The following is a 26974-nucleotide window of genomic DNA, read 5'->3' on the forward strand; positions in this document are numbered from 1 at the left end:
TCTTCTGGGGAAAACCATACCTCATAAAAATTATTTCTTGGACAAGAAATGTTTCAAGGAAGATGAATCAGGGTAGATCTATTTAGCACACTATATTTGGATTTGTTCTAAAAAAATTTCTCTTAAGAATCTGTTCCTAAGTGAATTTTCAAACTATTCACTGCCAGAATTTGTTATCATTTACTGAATGAAATATCTTAGCACCATTAAAGTCTCTGAAATACCAAAACTAAAATATCATCAACATTAATGTTTATATTACATTGCTTTTTGGTACATGTTCATTTTTTTCCTTTTCTTAATAAGTGGTTTATTTCATGATACAAAAGCAATTTGGTCAGATTTTTAATGAAGTGCGATAGATAGAATGGGTCAGGTCAAATATTCCTCTTTTTCATGACCAACTTCTCAAAATCAAATTGTTTTTAAAGATGGAATTTAACTAGATATTGGTACTTGAAAGGTGTAAAGCATTATTGTGTTTCTGCCCAGTATGGTTACATGATCAATGAATATAAGAAACCAGAGGCTCCAAGGAGCCAGTATTGCTCACCTGGTTCAGAGTAACCAAGAATCTGAATTTACAAATGTGATACAACTTGCAAACTGAAAAAAAATAATGAAAATTTGACACATAATAATGACTACATTATATTAACACAAGATTGCACACATTGAAATGTCTTGCCTGCTTTATTGATCATGATTGAATTCATGATCCATGTAAATGAGGTAAAGGTCAAATGACCCTGTCAAATAGACATGGAAGCCTTACAATCATTCCATACACCAAATTGCATCTAGTACCTGAGAAACAGATCTAACAAAAGAAACTTAACTTGACCAATGAACTAGGAAAATGAGGTCATGGTCAGATGAACTCGGCCAGACAGAAATGTACAAGTTCCCATCATTCCATATACCACATATAGTTAACATACTGCTTATAGAAGTTATAGTATCTGAGAAACGGACTTAAACATGAAAACAAAATGCTGACTTTTGAACCATGAAAATGAGGTTAAGGTCAGACAGCCATGTAGACCATACAATCATTTCATCTACAAAACATAGTTGACCTATAGCCTGGTATACTGGCTCTTTGCTTGAAAGTAGAGCCAGACAGATTACAAGGGCAGTTATTCATTTATTGAATGTTAGAACGATGTACTTTGGGATAGCATCATTTATTGACACATGGTGAGAAATATTTACCGGTATATAGCAACCAATTTGTTGTAAATTATTTTAAAGTTCATGCATAATGCAATTTTCATTAAAAATAAAGTAATAATAATCCAAACCTTACTGATTTAAATCATAAATCTACAATTAATTCATGATCCAATAGATATATTAATTCTTTATATAACCAGCACATGCACAGTAATTAAGTCCTGTTCAGCGCTGAAAGGTGGTCACATGAAAGGTATACATCTGGCCTTTCTAACGCAAAGAGGAGGTTGGGCTAGGATGCCTGGCAAAGTTGACCTTACTTGAAGTACTTGAGAAACAAACCTTACCATGAAAACTTAACATTGACATATTAACCATGAAAATTAAAGGCCATATGAAGTATAAACTCTGCCAAACAAAAGTGTACACCTTGCAATCATTCCATACACCAAATATCGTAGACCTATTGCTTAAGTTTCTGAGAAACAGACTTAACACAAAAACTGAACATTAAACAATGAACCATGAAAATGAGGTCAAGGTCAGATGGACTGCCAGACAGACATGTACACTTTACAATTGTTTCATACACCAAATATATTTGACCTACTGCTTAAAGTATCTGTAATTCAGACTTGACCACGGAAATGATTAGATCTAGAATACATGAACAATAATATTAATATTTATTCCACAAAATTTTGACACAGAGGTACAAACAGATTTCAGTTAGAAACATTCAATGTAATTCATATTTTTCCTTTCTTCAAATCTTGTCTTTTCTCTTCAAGCTCAACCACTCTGGCTCTCATTGCCAACATTTCTTCATCTGGTATGTAAAGATCATCATCTTCAACAAGATCAGGCTGAAAATAATGACCCAAATTAAAGCTAGTAATACAAATGCAAAAATCTCACTTTTTATCAAATTCTTGATTTTTATTTTATTCTGCAATCATCCAACTATTGTACAAGTAACAGGTAAAATAAAAAGGTAGGGCCAATTTCCCATTACTTTGTTTTACTCAAAAACCCTTTCTAAAAAGTCTTCCAATCATTAGCATAATTCATAGAATGACAGCTGCTTCATGTGTGTACTTTGTGGGCCATGTTGACCTCTTTGTAGATCTTGTCCTGCAGATAATTTTTGTTACATACAGTTTCTCTGTATCTACAATAATTTCTGCAAAAACACAAACAAAGAGACTATTTTCCTTAAAGGGCAATAACTCCTATATGGAGTCGTCCATTGATGTTGAATTATTTTTAGATCTTGTCCTGCAGACCACCTTTGCTATTTACAGTTTCTCTGTAGAAATGTCAGTAGATTTTAAAATTCCTGGCCAGGTCAAACCCTAACTTGAAAATTGATATTTGCAGCTTCTCAGTTCAACATGCGGCAATTAGGAGTTGGAGCAAAGGAGATTGTCCTTGGTCAGAATAATGTGTAGGGGTAAGGTGACATGTCTTCCTGCAGAAACTAGCATGTTAAAATTCTGCTCAGCATGATGGTTTAGAACAAAGCAGGGTTCAGATTCATGTTAACATATTCTCTTCCTGAATAAGCATTTAACTTGCCACTAGATATTAAACCGCCATCTTTCATCATCATCTAGCTATTATACTTTTCAAGATAATAGCCAAAATCACAAAAAAAATCCAATTTTTAAGGATAATAACTCCAGTAAGGAGTCAAAATAGGTAGAAGGTAGTTTTTGACATTCTGAAGATATCTATAAATTTAAACCTTGGTGGCCATGTTAGTTGGCAACTGGGACCATCTGACAAATTTGGGCCAGTTGAGCTAAAAAAAAAAAAAATTATTTCCATCAAATTATTGTTTAAACTAACTTGGAATTTTAGCTAGAAAAGGGGGCATATATTACGGCTTTTAGAAACCTATTACTTTGTCATCTCCCCATTTAATTTCCATTTAAATGATAGGTAAATTTTACCAAGTTATTGTTATGACCAATAAAAATTTTATCAGCTGTCAGGTTTGATTTATCAACAAGGATTTCTAATGTATGAACCATACTGCAAAATTATCCACAAACACTCAATCATTCAATGTAGGTCATGGTGGCCAAAACGTCACTGACAAGTGTTGTTTTAAATAAGGGGTTTAAGATAAGTTTTGTGACATATTTTTTTCTAACTTATCTAATAATAGTCACATTGTATATATTATTTTAGAAATTATAATTACTGATGTACCAGGTATAAATTGAACCTAATATTTCTTATCTTATATTGGTCACATCCTCATTGTCCACTGATAAAGACGTACATTAATTTTTTTTCATTCTTTGCACTTAAATACAAAGAAATAATTCCTGGAAAAACTTAAATATAAAACAGATTGAAATGAACAGATAGCAATATTAAGATAAGTTCAATTCTTACATAATGGTCATCTCCACCCAATATAGAAACTACACACAGTCCCAGATCTTAAAAGTACTGAAGCTCATGTCATTACCGATTTTATATTTTAGCACATATACTGTAACCAAAATGAAGAAACTAACCTTTTTTATAGTTACTTCTATGCCAGGTGCTGCATTTAATTTCATAGCATCTATGAATATTGGCAATAATGTTGAAGGTACATTTTCTATCTGAAATAAGTTTTTAAGACAGTCTTAATGCTATGGTATTGTAAAGTTGTTGACAGCTACATTGATTTTATTGTGGCTAAATAAATCTACTCAACTTAAAAAAAAATCCTCTAAAAGTAAATTTTGGTTAATACTAGTCCACACAGATTTCAGATACCGTATTCAGACTTGTATAGTCCTTTGTATTTTTTTTCTCCAAAATTAATATTGCCAGACAGGGGTGCAGATTATAGGGTAAGATAAGCAAGAAATAAGAGAATCAACAGCTGCTCCATGAGTGCATGATACGCCCGTCACTTTTTCAAAGAATAAAGTTCAATAACTTCTCAATGTCATATCAGAAATTTATAAAAACTAAAGGGAGGTTATCTTAATAGATATAAACCAGTCACCAAAGTTTCATGAAAACTGCTCAAAGCACTTTTGAATTATTGTCTGAAAACTGGAAAATCACCCCTTTTTATGAATAAAATCCCATAACTCAGAAACATAAAATCTAAAATTTATAAAAATCGAAAGGGAGCTCACATCAATATATATAAACAATTACCGAAGTTTCATGCAAATTGGTGAAGTGTTTTTGAGCTATTGTCCGAAAACTGGAAAATCCCCACTTTTTTAATGAATGAAACCCCATAACTCGGAAACGTAAAATCTAAAATTTATAAAAATCGAAAGGGAGCTCATGTCAATAGATATAAACAATTCACCAAAGTTTCATGCAAATTGGTTAAAGCGTTTTTCAGTTACTGTCCGACATGTTGTCGATTTCGGGAGGTTTTTTTACGCTTCGCCATGTTTGGTATTGAAAATGTAGAGGGCACCCTTATAATTTTCAAAACTAATAATTTACCTCATCCATATTAATATGCAAATTTAATTCAAAATCCAATATTAACTGATAAATATCAAAATAAAATGCTTCATTACAAATGACTTGTTACTTTTCTTAGCATTGCGTAACATAAACTGGAATCTGCTTGTATTTACCGGTATGAAAAAAGTTATATAAATCAACCAGCTTATGCATTACAATGTATTAGCTACAAAACGTAATCAATTATTTCTTCTGTGTTGGGAGTTTCATACTGACGCATGCGTTTTGTTTTAGCGGAAGATCATTCAAACACAAGAAATGATTGTAACAGGATGCTGTTACGAAGTCTCTCAAACGAAGTTCCCATAATTCGTCATTCCCAGGTTCGCCTGACATTGGGCAAAGTCCAGTAAAGTTATATGCATTAGTAATGCCTGGGGACTGACCCTGTATATCATTCAAATCATCTTGGCATGACAAACCAGAATATATATGGTTTACGGGTGGGGATCTCGACCACTTACAAGATATTAGATCATTGGGGGTGGGGGACCCCTGGGGTCTGACCCTATATATCTTTTGAATCTTTGTGACATGACGAACAGGAATATATATGGTTTAGGGGTGGGGATCTCAACCATTTGCAAGATATTAGAACTTTATCAAATGGCAGGGGGTGGGGGTGATCCCTAGGGACTGACCCTATATATCATTCAAATCTTCTTGGCATGACGAATAAGAATATATATGGTTTAGGGGTGGGAATCTCGACCATTTACAAGATATTAGGTCATTGGGGGTGGGGGGATCCCTGGGGACTGACCCTATATATCATTCGAATCTTTGTGACATGACGAACAGGAATATATATGGTTGAGGGGAGGGGATCTCAACCATTTACAAGATATTAGAACTTTCTCAAATGGCAGGGGGTGGGGGTGACCCCTGGGGACTTACCCTTTATTTCATTTGAAGTGCTTTATCATGACAAACCAGAATATATATGATTTAGGGGAGGGGATCTCAACCATTTACAAGATATTAGAACTTTCTCAAATGGCAGGGGGTGGGGGTGACCCCTGGGGATTAATACTTTATTTCATTTAATGTGCAGTATAATGGCTCACCGGAATATATATGGTTTAGGGGTAGGGATCTCGACCATTTAAAAGATATTACAACTTTCTCAAATGGCAGGGGGTGGGGGTGACCCCTGGGGACTAATAATTTATTTCATTTAATGTGCAGTATCATGACTAACCGGAATATATATGGTTTAGGGGTGGGGATCTAGACAACTTACAAGATATTAGAACTTTCTCAAATGGCAGGGGGTGGGGGTGACCCCTGGGGACTTACCCTTTATTTCATTTGATGTGCTTTATCATGACAAACCAGAATATATATGGTTTAGGGGTGGGGATCTTGACCACTTACAAGATATTACAACTTTGTCAAATGGCAGGGGGTGGGGGTGACCCCTGGGGACGAACCCTTTATTTCATTAGATGTGCTTTATTATGTAGAACATTTTCAATCATATAGATTGTGTCTATCACTAACGGTTTTCAAGTTATAATTATTTGAAAAAAAAATTTAAAAAATCCCATAGGGTTCTATAGTAAACCCCTCCCTTCTTTTGGCCCCTCAAAGTACCCCTTTTTAGACCCCAATGCACAAACGAAACCCTGATTGCACCACTAGACATGTTAATCTAACATATTGTGAAACCGTAAGTAAATCTGACTAGCGGTTTTGGAGAAATGGTGCGGACAAATTCATTAAAAAAAGTGGCGGAAGAGCAAGAATAATAATAATAACTGAGCAAAACCAATAAGTCTTCCCAAACTTCGTTTGGGAGACTTAATTAATGTAATGGATATATTTAATAGTATTTAACTAAAGAACGGAACTGTTTCAAAATCATATTCTAGTAATAACTAATTTTTGAGTTCAAGTTTTTAGGCCTGGTTTTGGTGTGCGTATAGCACATAGTAAATACTGTTGACTGGTTGATGATATATGGTGTCGAAGATACAAATGGTGTCATTGTTAATATGGTAACAACTTGATGTTTGCTGATATCAATTACAACGCCTGAAGTTGGTGAAATTATCCGTTACAAATATACAAAACGTCTGTTAAAATATATGTCAAAGGAATTAAGCAGTCTGTGCAGTATCATGCAGTTTAAAGTCATCATGGCTCATTGAAGTTATTATTGCAGTAAAATTATATAATCTAGTGTTCTTTTCATCAATTCAGAATCAACCAAAAATGTGTGAAAATAGTTGTATCTGTCCATTTAACGAATAAAAGAAATCCAAGGGGAACAACCCAATTTTATATCTACAGTACATGCAACAGTCAACCTTACCAATTAGTGTGCAGAGTTAATGAGGGTGTGAAGACTGAAATCATTTTGTTTCATTTTTCATATTTTAACATTATATTTAGTTCCATTTTGTGTGTGTTTATTTGGTTACATTTGTGTTTATTCATTTCATTATATCATTTATGTTGAATTTACTTTATTTATGTTTTGTTTTATATTAAGGTTATATTTAAATTTAGTTTTGTATGACATTGGTCACTTGACAATCCAAAGATCTTACTTCATTACACGCACTCTCAACGTAATTATTTTCGATTTACAAGTGCTATACGAACTTCTGATTAATAACTTACCCAATGGTTTATTTGTGATTCTGACTTATCTAAACACTTGTGGAGTGTTCAAGAATCATATACAAGCATTTTCAACTTCTACTTCATGATGAAAAACAGGGTTTTTCATGAGAATACTGCAAACGATCACACACGATTTGAAATTACTGGAGTTTCATTAGACATTTTCAAGCAGTCACACAAAGTTTTTTTTTCCTGAATTCTCATGGCGAAAAGGGGGGTGCGGACAATGTACCAGTGCGGACTTTACAAGCCTGAATACGGTAATATTTTAATGTATATTCCACTAAATTTGCAATATATACATCTCCATTCTGCAGTGAGACAGGAATCGTAAAGTCTAGCAGAGTCATCTAAAATGATTTTTGAAATCATCTTAGTAGTTTTTTGCTTTATGAACTACTGAATAAAACAGTTAAATCCCAATTTTGTTATCTTTAGTTACAGTGGTCATCTTAACATGGCAACAATTTCAATATGGTCTTGAAGGGTGTATCTTGCACTGCAGGCACAGCGTGATTGACTTTCTTCCCTATGTAGCTAATGTAAAATTTCTTAACTTCAAGACTTATTTGCAATAGTTTTCGCCTTATTATTTACTGTATATTTAATTAAGGTCTATGTGCAAATGCCTTCTTATAATTATAAGAATAATTTATGCTTACTTGTACGACTCGTTCATATTTAGTTAAATTATAATTGTGTTCTACTTTTTCTGACTCATGATAAAATAATTCTACTTTTGCAGCCTTTCCTGGTACTGGATAGCTACAAAAAATAATGGTGAACAGTTAATTATTACAGCATTGTAGACAATTAACTGAGATTTTAAGGATTATTCATTTAACAGAGATATCTTCTTTTAAAATAATACTCATTCTCCTGGGTAAATCACTCTACCTTATATCAAAGAAGTTTCCCTTGAATATGCCCGAAGATAATCCTAGCTATTGACATAAAACCAAAAAGAAATATTGTCTCCCCATGTTTTTTGCTTTTGTGTCTCCCAATATATACTGAAAAATATCTTATATTTACCTTTTAGATATGATATCTCCCTAAAAATCTGAAGTGTGGTAAGCTTTCAACTTGCATGAAAAATACATATTCACATGGATATGAGTTAACATCTAGCAAATTTGTATCAATTATTAAACAGAAAAATAGTGGTCAAACCAAGGAAGGGAACATCTTGAACTTGCATTAAGGTTTTAGCTTTAGCTCAGTGTTTAAGAACTCGCTGTGACTTTGAGATGAAGAATGGCAATAAAGAGGTTGATTCTTTTGTTTAGGTTATGTCAAGTGGCTGTAAGCATGGTAAGAATTTTTTGTGTCCTGAATTAATACACCATCCCCCTTCATAACCATTAGTTACTCACCTGTTAGTCTCTATGCCTAATGTTTTTGCTAATTTACTAACATAAGTGGTATAGCTTTCTAAAACAGGAAAATCATATCCTTTTATTTGTATGTTTAGTTCGTCATATTCTGGTATTTCTGGTGGTTGATTCTACAAAATAATCAAAATTAAATCAAATAAACTATTGACACAGAGATATATGTCTGTATATTATTGTGATAGGAAAATGCAAATGTTGAAATCAACAAGAGATATAAACAATTTACCAAAGTTTCATGAGAATTGCTGACAGCATTTTTGAGTTATTGTCCAAAAACTGGAAAATCCCCCCTTTTTTAATGAATAAAACCACATAACTCAGACATGTAAAATGTAAAATTTATAAAATTCTAAAGGGAGCTTACATCAATAGATATAAACAATTCACCAAAGTTTCATAAGAACTGCTGAAAGCATTTTTGAGTTTTTGTCCAAAAACTGTAAAATCCCCCTTTTTTTCTGAATAAAACCCTGTAACTCGGAAACGTAAAATCTAAAATTTATAAAAATCAAAAGGGAGCTCATGTCAATAGATATAAACAATTCACCACAATTTCTTGCAAGTTAGTGAAAGCATTCTTGAGTTATTGTCCGAAAACTGGAAAATCCCCCTTTTTTTAATGAATAAAACCCCATAACTCGGAAACGTAAAATCTAAAATTTATAAAAAACTAAAGGGAGCTCATGTCATAGATATAAACAATTCACCAAAGTTTTATGCAAATTGGTTTAAGCGTTTTTGAGTTAATGTCCGACATGTTGACGACAGTCAGACAGACGGACGGACGGACGGACGGACGGACAGACAGACAACGGTATACCATAATACATCCCGTAAACGGACGTATAAAAAGGCAACAAACAATACCATAACATGCGAAATATTTAAAACATTCAAAGTCAATAAACCATGGGAATTAGACATGCCAATGATAATACAACTGCAAACCAAATATCTTTGACTTATCATAAGTGCATTTAATTGTTACCCTTTAACTGACCTAATCAAAAAATTCAACATGTAAAACTATGTCAAACTTTTAAATTCTATAGATCATGACTGAAGGAGGAGGGGCCAACTAATCTCCATGGAATTGAGATGTGCCAATGCTAATACACTGCATACCAAATATTATTGGCTTGACCATTAGTGGTTTAGCTGAAATTTAAACTGACCTAATCACAATCTTTAACTAATTGCTGAAGCTGACAACAATGACACCACTGAAAACAGCACACCTAAGTCTGACCTTATTTTTCCTTCAAGGTGAGACAAAAAATCAAGATAATTACTTAACTTAATTTATACAGTGCTTTATAATTTTTGGGTAGTTTATTTTCCTAATTTATTTTTTCTGACCCATTCCCTCACCTGCCCTACCTTGTATTGTATACAAAACTTCATAATAACAATGTACAACAGACCTTTACTGACTTATAAACTGTAAATTCAGAAATAATTGTAAGGTTTTAAATAATGCAAATAATGCTACTACTTGAGTATGGTAAAAATAAGAAATCAAATACATATATCTGCATGTAGCTTTTCCTAAAATCGCTATAACTAAACTTGCATTTTTGTTCAAATAATAAATGCAGCAATAATTTCTGAAATTACAGTAAGCATTTTTTCCTATATATCATATTCCTGTTCATAGTGGTTTAATTAATGAATTGATAAACCTCATTAATATTGATGACTTTAAATTTGCTCTGCTGATGTTAATACAGCTTTTCAACCAATGGGCTAATACAGATAAAAGATATATTGGACAATTACAATATAGGATACATCATCTCTACTTGACTTGTATTTTGATGCATATAATACAATTTTTAAGTATCATACTTTTTAACTTAAAAATGACAGGACATTAAAAAGTTTGTTATGACTTGAAAAAAACACAGCTTTTCTAATTGACATTTTCACTAAAATTCAATGTTGCATTTTTTTTCATAAAACATACAGAAAACTGCAAGAATGTAGATGTTGAAAATAAGAATGGTGAAACCTCTAATACTAAATAAAATGAATTATGGTAGTTTAAGTTGTAGTTTATAGTAATTGATAGAGAAATCAGAAATATCCTCAAGTGACCAAAATATGCATTGTAAGAAAAGTTAATTCATATATTACTTTGTGCAATGCACAACAGTAAGTTTCTTTGATAACATGGAGATTTAGAATTATTCTATATATATAAGTGTTGTAAACTGACTGCTACTGTATTGGCTCTGATACATGTATTGATTCTTTATAATACAGAAACAAACCAGTTAACAACACTTCTACCAAATATCATAAAATCAGTTATATGCATAATTGATCAACTTTGTATAATTTACAGTATTAGAAACAAGTTAAGATAAAATGATTATGATATACTCACTAAACCATCTGGTTCCCACTTCCCTAAAGATAAGGATGTGGCTCTGTAGTTACATCTAAAAAGTAGGAAAAACATTCAAATATATGGACAATTACATTGTAATAATATCACATCAAGTCATTACTAATGTTCAACCAAGGATTGTAACTGTATGCTCCAAGGAGCTTGTACTGTTTATGTGGTCTCTATGCATGTTTTTGACTCAGTTAAAACAAATGTTTTAAAATGCGTTATGATCTGAAAAATCATTCTAACAGAATGGTTGTTCAAATCAATAAGGAATGTGTAAAAAAAAAAAAAAATTCTTAATTTTTCTCCATGACTTACAAGTAAAATAATGTTCCACTTGAAAGTCAATTAATATATATATCCTAAATTGAGGTAAATTATATGGCCTTCCAAATACCGTTTCGATTCCTAACATCACTGAAGAGACATTAATTGTCGAAATCCGGATATGGTGTACAAAAATCTTTGCACCTTTGTTTGCGGTATACCATCTTTGTTTTTTTATTGTTTTCTGTTTGGTATTAAATTTATAATTACATGTAAGATCCATTTATTACACCTTGTGATCCGTTTATTTGGCAATTGCCAATGGCAGTCAGCAGGGTTTAAGAACATTTGTTGTTCGACCTGTTAGTCAAATGCGTTTTGTTAAAATATACTTTTTCACTTTTTTGGTCTTTTGGAAAATGTTGTTTGTGCTGTATTTAGACCCCTCTAACAAGAAATTTGTTTTGCATGCACACATATAAAAATTGCGGTTTTTATCCAACGCAATCATAGGTTTGAACGTTGTTTTCAATTTAGACTTGTTTATATTTTTTCGTTTGGGCTTGTATTATATTTGCCTTCGGGTTTATATGATCTGTTCATCCTATTTTGACTCCTCAAAATTCAAGAGTCTATCCTTAATTGAGGTAAATTATATGGCCTTCCAAATACCGTTTCGATTCCTAACATCACTGAAGAGACATTAATTGTCGAAATCCGGATATGGTGTACAAAAATCTTTGCACCTTTGTATGCGGTATACCATCTTTGCCGCAAGTTTATTGTTTTCTGTTTGGTATTAAATTTATAATTACATGTAAGATCCATTTATTACACCTTGTAATCCATTTATTTGGCAATCGCCAATGGCAGTCAGCAGGGTTTAAGAACATTTCTTGTTCGACCTGTTAGTCAAATGCGTTTTGTTAAAATATAATTTTTCACTTTTTTGGTCTTTCTGAAAATGTTGTTTGTGCTGTATTTAGACCCCTGTAACAAGAAATTTGTTTTGCATGCACACGTATAAAAATTGCGGTTTTTATCCAACGCAATCATAGGTTTGAAAGTTGTTTTCAATTTAAACTTGTTTATATATATATATATATATATATAATGGCCATGGGCGAGATCATGGTGAAACATTAGTTTTCTAGTAATGTCTAAGTTTAGGAGGGCTGTCATTCCACATTTTGAAAATAACAAACACCCATAAAAAACATTCATTTAAGCAGGCTTAGCAATTTGTTTTGTTAATTTTTTTCTGTATTAAGTATAGGTGTTTAAGATACAATGTATATTCATGATAAACAACCAAGATTTTAAGTTGAGACATATGTACAAATGTACATAGATTCCAAAAAGAGCCTGTGCCAAAAGTAACTATGTGATTAACATAAACTGTTATCACAGAGATATGTCTCGCCTTTTTCTAATTTTGATTATGCAAATGTTGAAATTAAAATAGCAATACTTTAACATGTAAGTTATGCAAATATTCAAAGTCAATGAACCATGACTGAGGTACATGGCTAAACAATCTTCATGGAAATGAGATGTGCCAATGCTAATACAACTGCATACCAAATTCCACTGACTTATCGTCATAAGTCGTTCCCTTTAAACAAACCTAATGACAAACATTAATTTGTAAACTATGTAAAAGTTTCAAAGTCAATGAACCATGAAGAGGGGGTGGGGCTATATAATCCCCATGGAAACAATACTTGCAAATGCCAATAAATTTGCATACCAAATATAATTGACTTAACATTAGCAGTTCATCTTAAACTGATCTAATCACAAACTAATACATGTAAACTAAGCAAAAGTTTCAAAGTAAATAGACCATGACTGAGGGGGCGGGGCCAAATATTCTCCATGGAAATGAGATGTGCTAATGCTTATACAACTTAACACCAATTCACATTGGCCTACCACTAATGGTTCCCTGTGAACAAACCTAATCACAAACTAATACATGTTACCTTAGCAAAATTTCAAAGTCTATAGACCATGACTAAGGGGGCGGAGCCAAATAATCTCCATGGAAATGAGATATGCCAATGCTTATACAATTGCATACCAAATATCATTGACCTACCACTAGTGGTTCCCCATAAATTGACCTAATCACAAACTAATACATGTAAACTATGAAAAGTTTCAAAGTCAATACACCTTGACTGAGGGGGCGGGGCCAAATAATCACCATGGTAATGAGATGTGCCAATGCTAATACAATCATACCAAATATCACTGACCTACCACTAGTGGTTCACCATGAACTAGACCTAATCACAAACTAATACATTGTTGACGCCGCTGTCGCCGATGCCGGAAACAGCATACCTATGTCTCGATATTTGACTCCGTCAAGGCGAGACAAAAATGGAAATCCGACCAGGATTTTAAGTATCTAAATTACTTTGTATGTAGGATATTTCATTTTCAAAATCCAGTAGTAAAATTTTCTTGTGACAACCCTTGAAATTCAACTGACATTTCAGTAATATCAATATATCAATCATAACAATAAATATGGATTCTATAGACCAAAAAGGGTTGATTGATTATATAAATAGCTACTGAGGAACTTGCTTCATAACATTTATAAGATTTAAGTTTATCGATTAACTATGAAAAAGAGGTCAAGGTCAGATGTCAAGGGGACATGTACACATTACAATGATCATATTCTTAAGACCAATTATAGTTGATATTTAATATACATGATATAGTTAGTGAAAATATTAAATAATTGTGAAAATACGACTTTGTTCAATGAACCCTGAAAATGACAATGGATTACTTTTAATTAATAGTGTTATTTTCATTTTTTAGACTTTGGCTAATACTAAATTTTCCTAGTGTGCATGAGTGCAGCACATAGTATTGGTCTTTTATTTCTGCTTCAGAGTTTAAACTGAGCATGATGTGTAATATTAAGTTAAATTAATAAAAATTGTATTTGGTACCGGTAATTAGATTCGTCCATCTACAGAATGAGTACACAGATGTATGCCTGCAGCCCAGGTAATATATGAATAGCTATTTCAAGTTAGTGGCGTTTGTTTCACTCTGCCATGTGTTGATATTAACCAATAAATATCAAATGTCAAAAATAACTTATCCTATAGTTTATGCAATACATGTAAAACATGTAATCTTATAAAATATACATAGAATAACAAACCTTTGTAAAAATTTGGAACACTTTGGACAAACAGTGTGGCTTGATGTGTTCTGTAATATGGAAAACACCTGCAATAAACATGATAAAACAAATAAATAAGTCATACAAACTGGTCTTAATACTTCTATAGAATTACCATTATTTTATTAGTAAAATTGAGAATGGAAACAGGGAATGTGTCAAAGAGACAACAACCCAACCAAAGAACAGAAAAAAGTCCAAGGCCACAAATGGGTCTTCAACACAGAGAGAAAATCCTGCACCCGGAAGCGGGCTTCAGCTGGCCCCTAAACAAAAATGTATACTAATTCAGCGAGAATGGACTTCACACTAAACTCCGAAACATATAAATGAACCGAAATTAGAAAATATACAAGACTAACAAAGGCCAAAGGTTCCTGACTTGGGACAGGTGCAAAAATGTGGCGGGGTTAAACATTTTTAGCGAGATCTCAACCCTCCAACTATACCTCTAGCCAATGTAGAATAAACAAACACACAGCAATATGCACAGTAAAATCAGTTTAAAAGAAGTATGAGTCCGATGTTAGAATAGGTAACAGAAGAAACTAAGCAAAATGACAATGATCAACATAAATTAACAAAGGACTACTAGAAGTTACTGACATGCTAGCTCCAGACCTCAATTAAACTGATTGAAAGATTATTTCTTCATCATATGAAAATCAAGCACAATCCCTCCCATTAGGGGTTTAGTATCATCCCATCATAAAATATACAAAAAGAATATAACCTGTATCATGCCAACAACTGGTTTTAGAATAAATGTGTTCATTTCCGATGCAAACACCATATGAGTGAATCAATATTACTTCCAAAAAATGCCATCTTTAATGACCTAACAACAGTATCATAACTATATCCCTCCTGAATATATAAGTCTGTTTAAAGGTTTGGTTAGATTTTGAGGTGAATGCCGACATTTTTGTGCTTTGTATAGAATATTATCATAAAAGATGGGATGTGAAAAACCTGAACGTATATTTTTATATTTGTCTGTTATTTTGGTGGAGGAAGCCGAAGTACTCAGAGAGAACCACTGGGCCACTTGAGAGATATCAGGAGATTGATCTCCAGGTCAAAGTAGGGAACAACTTTGACCAACCGAGGCCCCCACAGACACAGTACCCATTCTAGTTTAAATTCCGGTATGGGTACCAAAGAAGTGTGTGGGAGGGTGAAAATCACCCTTGTGATGTACTGAAATTTCCAGCGCCCCAAGTCAGAATCGAAAACAGGACCTTCAGCAATAAATGGTTAAGACCTATTGCATACATATAATTATATTAATTGACATGGTAGAATGAAAAGTTACATGATAACATATCATGATAGAATGAAAAGTTACACTATTTCTAATATTTAAACACTCTGATATGAAAGAGGAAGACAGTCTAAGTAATAATGCTGAGCTATTGTTAACCAATAGAGATATTTTTTCATTAGTGGTGATGTTACGTTGTATTTAAAATATAACATTTATTTTATTTTCTAATATTTCTCGTTTTGAGGTAAATTTATTACATTGTAACAAGAAATGTTGTTCATTCTCAATTTCCCCATTTTTACAGACAGGACAGTACATGTATCTTTCCTCTCTAGGAATGTTTAGATGTCTTCCCCTTTCAATCATTAAAGAATGTGCACTTATGCATATTGCTGCTCTATCATTTAAATTGTTTAGAAAAAGGTTTAAGTTTAATAAATCTATCATACATTGCAGTCTTTAATCAAGTTTAATGTAACAATGACGCAATGTAACCGTAGACCCAAATATTATTGTTACATTCGTAATTAATCGGTTTCTTACCCAATCCTGCATTCCGGCATTTAGTCTCCAATGTAACAATAATTTTTATATTATTGTTACATTTCCATGTAACCGCAGCCAGTGCCATTATAATATCAAGAGAACTAGTACACAATTTAACAAAATAAAGGATGTATAATGCCCCTTTGAAACATGTAACATACATATATGCTATCACAGATTTTTGATTTTTTAGCCCTTAATATTACAATAACAAATTAAATGTATGTTATTTTTCTCTAATAACTTATTTAAATTAGACCCTTGACTGGTCGATAGTTTTTGAAACTTACTCTTGCAAGAATACTCATTGTCCGTGTCAATTGCTTATAAAAAAGCTTTAGTATTCTGAATGTCAACAAAAGCACTATCGTTTCTGGGTCAGGAAAGACAACTCTTGAAAAAAAGAACATTAAGAAATACGTCTACTGTGGTTCAAATGGATATCAGTTTGATACAAAGAAGATTTTACTGTTTCTTAAAATCTATAGATAAAATACATAAACAGGAATATAAGCAAAAATAAAGTGCGAAAACAATTATTAAAAAGTAATATGCAAGTCGAATCGGACCTGACACTTGTTCCGTGCAACTGTGTATGAAGACTTGTTTAGGCGACTTTAGTTGTTATATATGTACATTATTTTTTGCCTTTTGAAAATTCTTAAGTTGAAAAAAACAAAAGGAAATCCAACATTTTGACTAACAGTACAGAATCATATATTTACACACTTCAACAGTAGAAAATAACATGTAATAATTTTCTTCTATCTTTCCCATGGTTTTATAGTTTTTTTACATGAAATAATATCTTATTACCTGATCTGAGACTACAATGTACTATAGCACATTGTACTATTGCATATAGTTTACTCAGGTTGAAATTATTGTTTCAAGCAAATCACTGTTGATTTTATTGTAGGATTAAACGCATTTTTAAAGGAATTTATTGGTGTATAAACTCGACCAATTCACTCACAAACAAATGAAAGTCTGAAGGACTCAGAAGGACTTTTATGATATGTTTGTGAGTGACTTGGTCCAGTTTATACACCAATAAATTCCTTTAAAAAGGCGTTTAATCCTTATAATTCTTTAAAATTGGAGAGACGAAATTTAATTTCCCCACTCATAATCTCTATCACACGTACATTGTATATTTGCGTCACTAAATTGGCCTGGTGCATGAATATATTTTTTGGTTAACGCAAAAAAAAGTACTTCATGCAATTTGCTATCTGATAAAAAATAAACTACTAAAATATCTTATAATCATTAAAATAAATGTTTTGTGTATATATAATATTATTTGATTTAACGATGAACTCGTAGTGAAAATAAATATTTTGAACGTCGCTGCCATCTTGTTTACATTGGTTACAAAAAGTAGTTCTGTCAACGTCGTCTATCGAAAAATAAATAACGTCAAGAGCAAATACCGGAAGCCCTCTCGACCAATCATATAAACATATTCCCTCATATGCAAGTCATATAAGAATTATCCTAAATTATTATTAATTACAGACCACATATTATTGCACACTTTTTACAAGTAACATATTAGACCCCACATACAATTTTTGTCTTCTCGCTTGTGATAAAAGTAAAAGAAGGCGAGACATAGGTATTGCTTTTCTTGCGGAGGCATTATTAAGTTTTTCTGCTTAAGTCAGTTGATGGGAACAATTTGTGATGGATTAATGATATTTTCTATAAAGTTGCATTACTGACATTACTATCAGTACAAATCAGTTTGATGACTATTTCGAGACCCTGCCCTTGTAGGTCATGATCTAATGACTTTCAATTTATTACCAATTTTCAATGTTAAGTTAGTTTGTTAGGAACTACTCATGATTGACAATGATAAGTTGAATTACTATTATATAGAAATAAGAAGATGTGGTATGATTGCCAATGAGACAACTCTCCACCAGAAACCAAATAACATAGAAGTACATCTCAGTTTGTCGACTATTTTGAGGCCCTTCCCTTGGTTCATGGTCCAGCAACTTTGAATTAATAAGCAATGTTGGTATCCATCAGATTGTCCTTTTCTGAATTTTTTGCTGACAGGCAAGACATATCTCTGCCAACAGTTTCTTATTTCTACTGTGTTTATGTTTTGTCTTAGACTCCTTTGAAAAAAAATCTTTATTAATCCTTTATCAATGTTTATGATATTCAACTTTAAGACATTATTTAAGGAATAATGTAGTGTAGAACAAAAGTAATAGGTAAAAAATTCAATATATCAGTTCTATATATACCAATCATCTAACATATCATCTAACATGATATTCAGGAAAAAAATTGTATATTGAGTTGAGCATTGAGTTGTCATGGTTGTGTAATAAAATGTGTACTAAATTTTGTAAACGAAAGAAATCTATTTGGTCAGTTAAGATTGGAATTGAAGAGGAGGTGGTTCCAAATAAACTCCACTGTACAGTGTTGCCCACAAACAATTATTGTTTGTTGATCACGGCAGGGCTGCCAAGTCTCACGCAATTAGCATGAGACTCACGCATTTTCATGCATATTTGGCGGCATTTTCCTTTGATCTATTGTTTTTTCTCTTTGATCTATACAATTTTGGCCAAATCTCACGCATTTGCTTCATGAAAACTTGGCAGTACTGTCATGGTAGCTGTCAGTCATATTGGTAATGTGTATTCAGTAACTCTTAGTGATAAAAATGATCAAACTAGCCAGCAGTTTGGCAAAACTTATGACTTAGACATACTTGAATAAACTGCTCTTAAAATATAACCCAAACTTTTCACTGTTCATTTATTAACATAGACATGAGAAGTATTGGGAACTATATTTCAGTGTGTATAGTTTTAGTGGCTAACCTGTCAACATCCTGTCTAGTGAGGCTAGTGCATTCAGAAAGAATCAAAACAATAGTAAAAAATGTAACAATACTAGCAATTAACCTAACAATATTTATAAGGCAACCAAAAAGGACTGCCCTCCTAAATTTTTCCTTTTTGGCTTTATCATGTTTATAGATCATTTTGTTCAGTCTTATCATGAATTCATGACATCTTGTGTTTTGGGACAACTATTTATACACTTGTATATAGTTTTAAAGATTCATTACACCTTAATGATTGTTTTAAGAGCTGATACAAATACCATGAAAAATGTTAAACAGGATATTTTCATAGGAATCAATAGGAAAAAATCATTAAATACACTTATTATAATCATATTGATAACAGTAAACAACTTATATATATATTTATTTTAGATATGAAGGCTAATAGGATCAGACATTGATGGAATTAATTGTGATGTAATTATTTTGTTTCAAACTTATGTCAATTTTTTGGCCAACCAATGGCAAAAAGGCTGCAATTAAAGCATTGAGAAAGTTAACATTGGAAAAAATGAATCACAATTATATTCTATAACCAATAGGCCAATTCAAACATTTCTTGACCTGAATGCTAATTTGTAGGCATATGTTCATGATGAATAAAGGAAATGTGGGATATACCTAAATGACGCAATAACCCAACAACAAAATAACTAAAAGACATCTAAAAGTACAAAATATCCTCTAATGTACATAGTGAAATATATTTCTTCATCATGAATATGACTATTGGTTGACTAGTACAGCTGTTGATGCTATGCATAAAACAATGGTAAATAAAATAAATCATCATTTTCCCCAAGTTTTCCATGGAATTGTCCAGCTGTTAAGAAAAAATCCATTTGTTATGATCTGAACTTCTCAGATTTAGGCATTGTTTTTAGAAAATCTTGTCCTTTCAATGTTCTTATAAATTTTTATATCTGCAATAATTTAAACAATTTGAATTTTGAATCATTGAACTAAAAACATTTACACCTTCCTAATGATATTAGCTTCACTTTTTTTTAGGCTGAAAGGATGTGATTCATAAGCTCTATAACCATGTATAGAAAATGAGTTGTCCAGATTTATCAGACATCACAGCCAGTGAAGATTCACTTACAACCAAGCAAACAGTGGAAAGAAAATCTTCAGATGAAATGAAGGAATTTCCTACACAATTGTCTCTAAAGTCACCTGTACTGATATTTCAAAATGGGAGGCAGAAACTTGATACAAACAAGCTTTTGTTTCGTTGTGAGCCAAACAGCTTGTCAAATATCTATGCCCTTGCTCAAGCAAATCTGGTTCAGCAAACACAACATGATATAATGAGAATGTTTTCTGTAGATGTTTCTGATCAGCTTCCAGCTATGGAAATTGAACCCATGGTCAGTGGAAAAAAAGATTCTGTGACCGTTAAACTAGTTAATGAGCGTAAGATATCAATAAATAGGATATGATATTTACTTGCTTAATTTAGTACAGCCTTTTATTATATATATTTAAATAAACTGTTACAAAATTAAAGATGTACTGTTAGAAACAAAAACAAAAATATTCTTAAATGTACATTAAAAAATCATTTCTTCAAGCATACATATAATCTTGAATTTTAGGATATTTATCAAGTTATATAATCTAACAATTAAATCAACATGTAACAGTAAATTTGGTCCGGTAGTAAAATTTGTCCGCCAGACTTTTTTTCCTAGGTAATCAAGTCCGTGACCGTAATTTTACTAGGAAATTAAGTCCCTGGATAAATTTTCCTTGGAAAATAAGTCCGTAGCTAGTAAAATATGTCTGGCACCTATTTTCCTAGGAAAATTTTTATATTTCTGTATTCTCCTTTTTTGTATGAAAAAAGTCCCTTTAGAAGTTTATTTCTTAAGACATTACTTAAATTAATCAATATCAAAATCAAGAAAGGAACATTTGTGATTATGTACATCATAAAAGTCTGTGATATTAATTTTCCTAGGAAAAAAGTCCGTTTAATTATTAAAAAACACCCATATTTTGATAAAATAGTGAAATATCAATGCACAACTGTTAAACAATTTAATAACATATAAGTTACAAATTCCATTGTTTACATATAAATTATTTCTTTCATTACAAAATTCCCTATAAAAATAAAGGACATGGACGTTTTTACCTAGGAATATTGAATGGCCTGGACATGAATTCCTAGGAAAATTAGTCTGGGCAGATAAATTTTATTTAAAGATTAATGCACAACTGTTTAACAGCATTGAAACATAATTAAATATTCCATTGTTCACATGTAAATGATTTCTCTCATTACAAATTGTCTTATCAAAATAATGAACATGGTTGTGTTTACTTAGCAATATTAAATGGCCTGGACAGGATTTCCTAGGAAATTTAGTCTGGGCACATAAATTTTATTAAAAGATTAATGCACAACTGTTAAACAACATTAAAACATAAGAATTAAATATTCCATTGTTTACATGTAAATGATTTCTTTTATTACACATTTTCCTATTAAAATAAAGGACATGGACGTTTTTACCTAGGAATATTGATGACATGGACATAAATTCCTAGGAAAATGACTCTGGGGACATAAATTACTGACATCGGACTAAATATACTAGTAAATTCTGTAACTATGGACTTTTTATACTAGTTATATTTGTCCGCCCGGACACATTTTACCAGGACTAATTTATCACTTACATATATACACCTAAAAAAGTGTACAAAACAACACTAACATTTAAAAATCCTATCAATTTATTCTGATTTAAATATCCTTAATGTTATACAAATTAAAAACCAAACCACACTTGTATCATTCTAAATTTTCAAAATTGATGCTGGTTAATTATTTACAACAGAGACTGCATAGATATGCATCTAAAAAGAGTAGTAATGTGTGATATAAGCTGGTACAATTCTAAAATTTCACAGGGGACGAAATATATATTATATTTGAAGGAATCAACCTGTCTGTCAATCCATCTGTCTGAGCTAAATTATTAGTGCCTTGTCCAATTTTAACCAAACTTTTGTACAATTAAAGATAATAATGTTTCAGCTTTCAGGCACTTAGGATTTTTTATGACAGTATTTCTGGAACTATGCCCCTGAACTTTTTCAGTATGTGCTTTGTGGATGCACCTCTTCCTACAAGCTTAATCAGACATTCATGAAACTTTATACATTGTGAGATCCTAACATGAATATGCGTTAAAGTAGGGCATCCTGATCTGTTGACAATCTTGACACAAATGTATATACACTGTGATATATGTCTACCACTACAGGTGATTTGTTTAAGTTACACTTCCAAATTCAGTTCTCTGAATGTCAGTTACTTACTATTAAAGTTCTATAACAGATACAACTTTTTATATGGAAGCATCCAGGGGCCTCCCAACAAAATAAGGTCCCTTTTTACATGCATATTCATGTACAGAGAGTTAAGTTTGATTTTATCTGCATTAAGATTATATTTGATCGCTGTAACTTTTTATACGACCGCAAAAAATTTTTGCGGTCGTATATTGGTATGATGTTGGCGTCGTCGTCGTCGTTGTCATCATCGTCCGAAGACACATTGGTTTTTCGCACTCTAACTTTAGTTTAAGTGAATGGATCTCTTTGAAATTTTACCATAAGGTTCAATACCACAAAAGGAAGGTGGGGATTGATTTTGGGGGTTATGGTACCAACAGTTAAGGAATTAGGGGCCAAAAAGGGGCCAAAAATGAGCATTTTCTAGTTTCCAGACAATAACTGTGGAACGGTGTATGGATCTCTCTGAAATTATACTACAAGTTTCCATACCACAAAGGGATGGTTAGGATTTGCTTTGGGGGGTTATGGCTCAAACCGTTTAGGAATTAGGGGCAAAAAAGGGGGAAAAACAAGGTTGTCCTGGTTAATGGACAAATACTTTAGTACAAAACATAATTTAAAGCAGTGTAAGGGAGATAAATCAAATACATCATTGAAATTATCTCCCTTACACTGCTTTTAAATTATGTATAAAGTAATGGTTAATGAACAATTAAGATAATTTAAAACAGTGTAAGGGAGGTAATCCAAATACAGCGTTTTGGTTACTTCCCTTACACTGCTTTTAAATTATGTTTAAAGAAATGCATATTTATAAAGGAAGACCAGTAAAAATATCTGCAAATGTTGCATCTTTTTTTCTTTACAAAAAAATCCATATGAAAGATTTGACACTATATTTTAAATTCTATTATAAAATAGATTAAGTTAGCACTATGGTAAATTTAAATGGGTAATTATGGTTTCAAACTCCATTGGAAATTTGAATTGAGATTATGACCATATCTTGAGGGAAAGAATTTTTTTGGGGAAAAAAGGGGGAGGTAAAAAGAAATTGTGAAGGGGTCTATTTTTTCTCATTTCAGATTTCAGAAATTAAAAAGAATTATTCTTCAAATATTTTTTTTTTTCAAATTTCAAATGTTGAAAAATTTCAAGAAGTAATCTTTAATTGCACAGTATGGCGCATTAGATTTGTAAAATCTTTGACCACATTTATTTATTTGTTATGCCGAATCTAACCGTGTATTTAGATTTTTAATTTTGGGTCCTGTTTTTTAAATTGGTCTACATTAAGGTCCAAAGGGTCCAAAATTAAACTTAGTTTGATTTTAACAAAAATTGAATTCTTGGGGTTCTTTGATATGCTGAATCTAAACATGTATTTAGATTTTAGATTTTTGGCCCAGTTTTCAAGTTGGTCCAAATTGGGGTCCAAAATTAAACTTTGTTTGATTTCAACAAAAATTGAATATATGGGGTTCTTTGATATGCTGAATCTAACCATGTATTTAGATTTTTTATTTGTGGGCCCGCTATCAAATTGGTTCATATTGAGGTCAAAAGGGTCCAAAATTAAACTTTGTTTGATTTCATCAAAAATTGAATTATTGGGGTTCTTTGATATGCCAAATCTAACTGTGTTTTTAGATTTTTAATTTTGGGTCCCGTTTTTTAAATTGGTCTACATTAAGGTCCAAAGGGTCCAAAATTAAACTTAGTTTGATTTTAACAAAAATTGAATTCTTGGGGTTCTTTGATATGCTGAATCTAAACATGTGTTTAGATTTTTGATTATGGGCCCAGTTTTCAAGTTTGTCCAAGTTGGGGTCCAAAATTAAACTTTTTTTGATTTCAACAAAAATTGAATATATGGGGTTCTTGATATGCTGAATCTAACCATGTATTTAGATTTTTTATTTGTGGGCCCCGCTTTCAAATTGGTTCATATTGAGGTCAAAAGGGTCCAAAATTAAACTTTGTTTGATTTCATCAAAAATTGAATTATTTGGGTTCTTTGATATTCCAAATCTAACCGTGTATCTAGATTTTTAATTTTGGGTCCCGTTTTTTAAATTAGTCTACATTAATGTCCAAAGGGTCCAAAATTAAACTTAGTTTGATTTTAACAAAAATTGAATTCTTGGGGTTCTTTGATATGCTGAATCTAAACATGTGTTTAGATTTTTGATTATGGGCCCAGTTTTCAAGTTTGTCCATGTTGGGGTCCAAAATTAAACTTTGTTTGATTTCAACAAAAATTGAATATATGGGGTTCTTTGATATGCTGAATCTAACCATGTATTTTGATTTTTAATTTTGGGTCCTGTTTTTTAAATTGGTCTACATTAAGGTCCAAAGGGTCCAAAATTAAACTTAGTTTGATTTTAACAAAAATTGAATTCTTGGGGTTCTTTGATATGCTGAATCTAAACATGTGTTTAGATTTTTGATTATGGGCCCAGTTTTCAAGTTTGTCCATGTTGGGGTCCAAAATTAAACTTTGTTTGATTTCAACAAAAATTGAATATATGGGGTTCTTTGATATGCTGAATCTAACCATGTATTTTGATTTTTAATTTTGGGTCCCGTTTTTTAAATTAGTCTACATTAAGGTCCAAAGGGTCCAAAATTAAACTTAGTTTGATTTTAACAAAAATTGAATTCTTGGGGTTCTTTGATATGCTGAATCTAAACATGTGTTTAGATTTTTGATTATGGGCCCAGTTTTCAAGTTTGTCCATGTTGGGGTCCAAAATTAAACTTTGTTTGATTTCAACAAAAATTGAATATATGGGGTTCTTTGATATGCTGAATCTAACCATGTATTTTGATTTTTAATTTTGGGTCCTGTTTTTTAAATTGGTCTACATTAAGGTCCAAAGGGTCCAAAATTAAACTTAGTTTTATTTCAACAAAAATTGAATATATGGGGTTCTTTGATATGCTGAATCTAACCATGTATTTTGATTTTGGACATTGGACCATAATAGGTAAATTAAAAAAAATCAAGTTCTTAGACCACATTCTTTCTGTGTCAGAAACCTATGCTGTGTCAAATATTTAATCACAATCAAAATTCTGAGCTGTATCAAGCTTGAATGTTGTGTCCATACTTGCCCCAACTGTTCAGGGTTCGACCTCTGCGGTCGTATCAAGCTGCACCCAGCGAAGCGTTTTATTTAATTATCATATTAGATTTATGAGAATTGTGGAATTGAGTCCACCCTTTGTGATTGTGTATTGCTTACAATTGTTTACAGTATTCAGATAAAAAAAAATTCTAATAGAACTGCAGATGCAATACATTCCAGAAAACATGAGTAAACTTTATACTATTGGAATAGCATTCATTCATTTTGATTTCAAGTATTAGCCATGCTTCATTGACATTAATCATATTTAATTTGTTCAGATATTGTATTTTCTGATTAGATTCGTGACAATTTTTATGTAATTTGGTTAATCCGAAATAGTTCATTGTCTTTTTTCCAGGTCAGCACATATGTGACATAAAGGGTTGTGGTAGGTCATTTGCTTCATCGGGTTATTTAAAAAACCATCAGTTAATACATGAGAAGGAGAAAGAATTAGAATGCCATTATGAAGGGTGTGGAAGGAAATTTTCTTGGCCAGCTCATCTAAAGTACCATTTATTAACCCATCAGTAAGTTTCCTATGTGTGTGAACTAAATGTGTGATTTATTAGCAACCTGTTATAAAAGTTAGATACAGTAAATTCAAAAATTATTTTGCACATTCATTAATTAGGCAATTGTTGATTAAATGACAAAATACAAGGTTAATTGATTCAATTTTATAAAATGCAGCATGCTAATAATACAATTGGAAATAGGAATGTTCTAAGCCATGAGATAGTAGTCCTGTTTCCTCTTTCATATTGAAAAAAGATTAGAATTTACAGTATACTGTTGTTAAAAGTCAATACTTGTTTAATCTTATGATATGAGAAATATTGCTCAGTGGATAAAAATTTATATAAAAAGAATTGAAAGTAATAATGAAATATAGTCTTTAGTGGATTATAGAAAAAATAACCATTTTTATCATTATTACCATGCAATAAATAGAATAGTACAAATTTCAGTGCACACAAGCCACATTACTTCATTGCTTGAATAACCTTAATGACCTACAGAGATACACTCAAGGCCAAAAGCTATTAAGGCAAATACATAAAATGTCTACGAGTATCAAATAATTAAAACATCACACTCAAGTTTCAACTGAACAACATTCTTCCAAATGCAGTAACCATTTCCTATTTGTATTATATTGGCCAGTTTTTGTTTAAAATACTGTATGTAGATTGTACTTTAAATTGAAAAGGAGCTTTTTTTATAAGTAAATGTCATAAATT

General features: G+C 31.8%; 2 protein-coding genes across 6 annotated transcripts in view; one reads left to right on the top strand and one right to left on the bottom strand.

Moving 5' to 3' along the window:
• Nucleotides 1–1845: 1845 nt before the first annotated feature.
• Nucleotides 1846–16800, bottom strand: LOC127738102 (uncharacterized). Its single transcript, XM_052249211.1, has 7 exons — nt 16685–16800; nt 14561–14628; nt 11092–11146; nt 8682–8812; nt 7968–8070; nt 3708–3797; nt 1846–2042 (listed from the first exon to the last, which is right to left on the bottom strand). The coding sequence occupies exons 1-7, from the start codon at nt 16700–16702 to the stop codon at nt 1926–1928; spliced, it is 582 nt and encodes a 193-aa protein (XP_052105171.1). The 5' UTR covers nt 16703–16800; the 3' UTR covers nt 1846–1925.
• A 175-nt stretch (nt 16801–16975) lies between these two features.
• The window catches only part of LOC127738100 (zinc finger protein 410-like), a 36870-nt gene continuing 26871 nt past the window's right edge, over nt 16976–26974 (top strand). For 3 of the 5 annotated variants that reach the window (XR_007999939.1, XM_052249207.1, XM_052249210.1), the window contains exons 1-3: nt 16976–17144; nt 20290–20697; nt 26089–26260. Coding sequence is in view for 4 of the 5 variants with exons in the window: in XM_052249207.1 (XP_052105167.1) it covers nt 20334–20697; nt 26089–26260 (536 nt within the window). In the remaining variant the exon portion in view is untranslated. Of the gene's footprint in view, nt 17145–19650; nt 19696–20289; nt 20698–26088; nt 26261–26974 lie in introns of all 5 variants that reach the window. The other 2 variants (XM_052249208.1, XM_052249209.1) reach the window with 2 other exon arrangements.

Source organism: Mytilus californianus, unplaced genomic scaffold (genome assembly GCF_021869535.1).
Source record: "Mytilus californianus isolate M0D057914Y unplaced genomic scaffold, xbMytCali1.0.p SCAF_4, whole genome shotgun sequence".
Classification (NCBI taxonomy): Eukaryota; Metazoa; Mollusca; class Bivalvia; order Mytilida; family Mytilidae; genus Mytilus; species Mytilus californianus.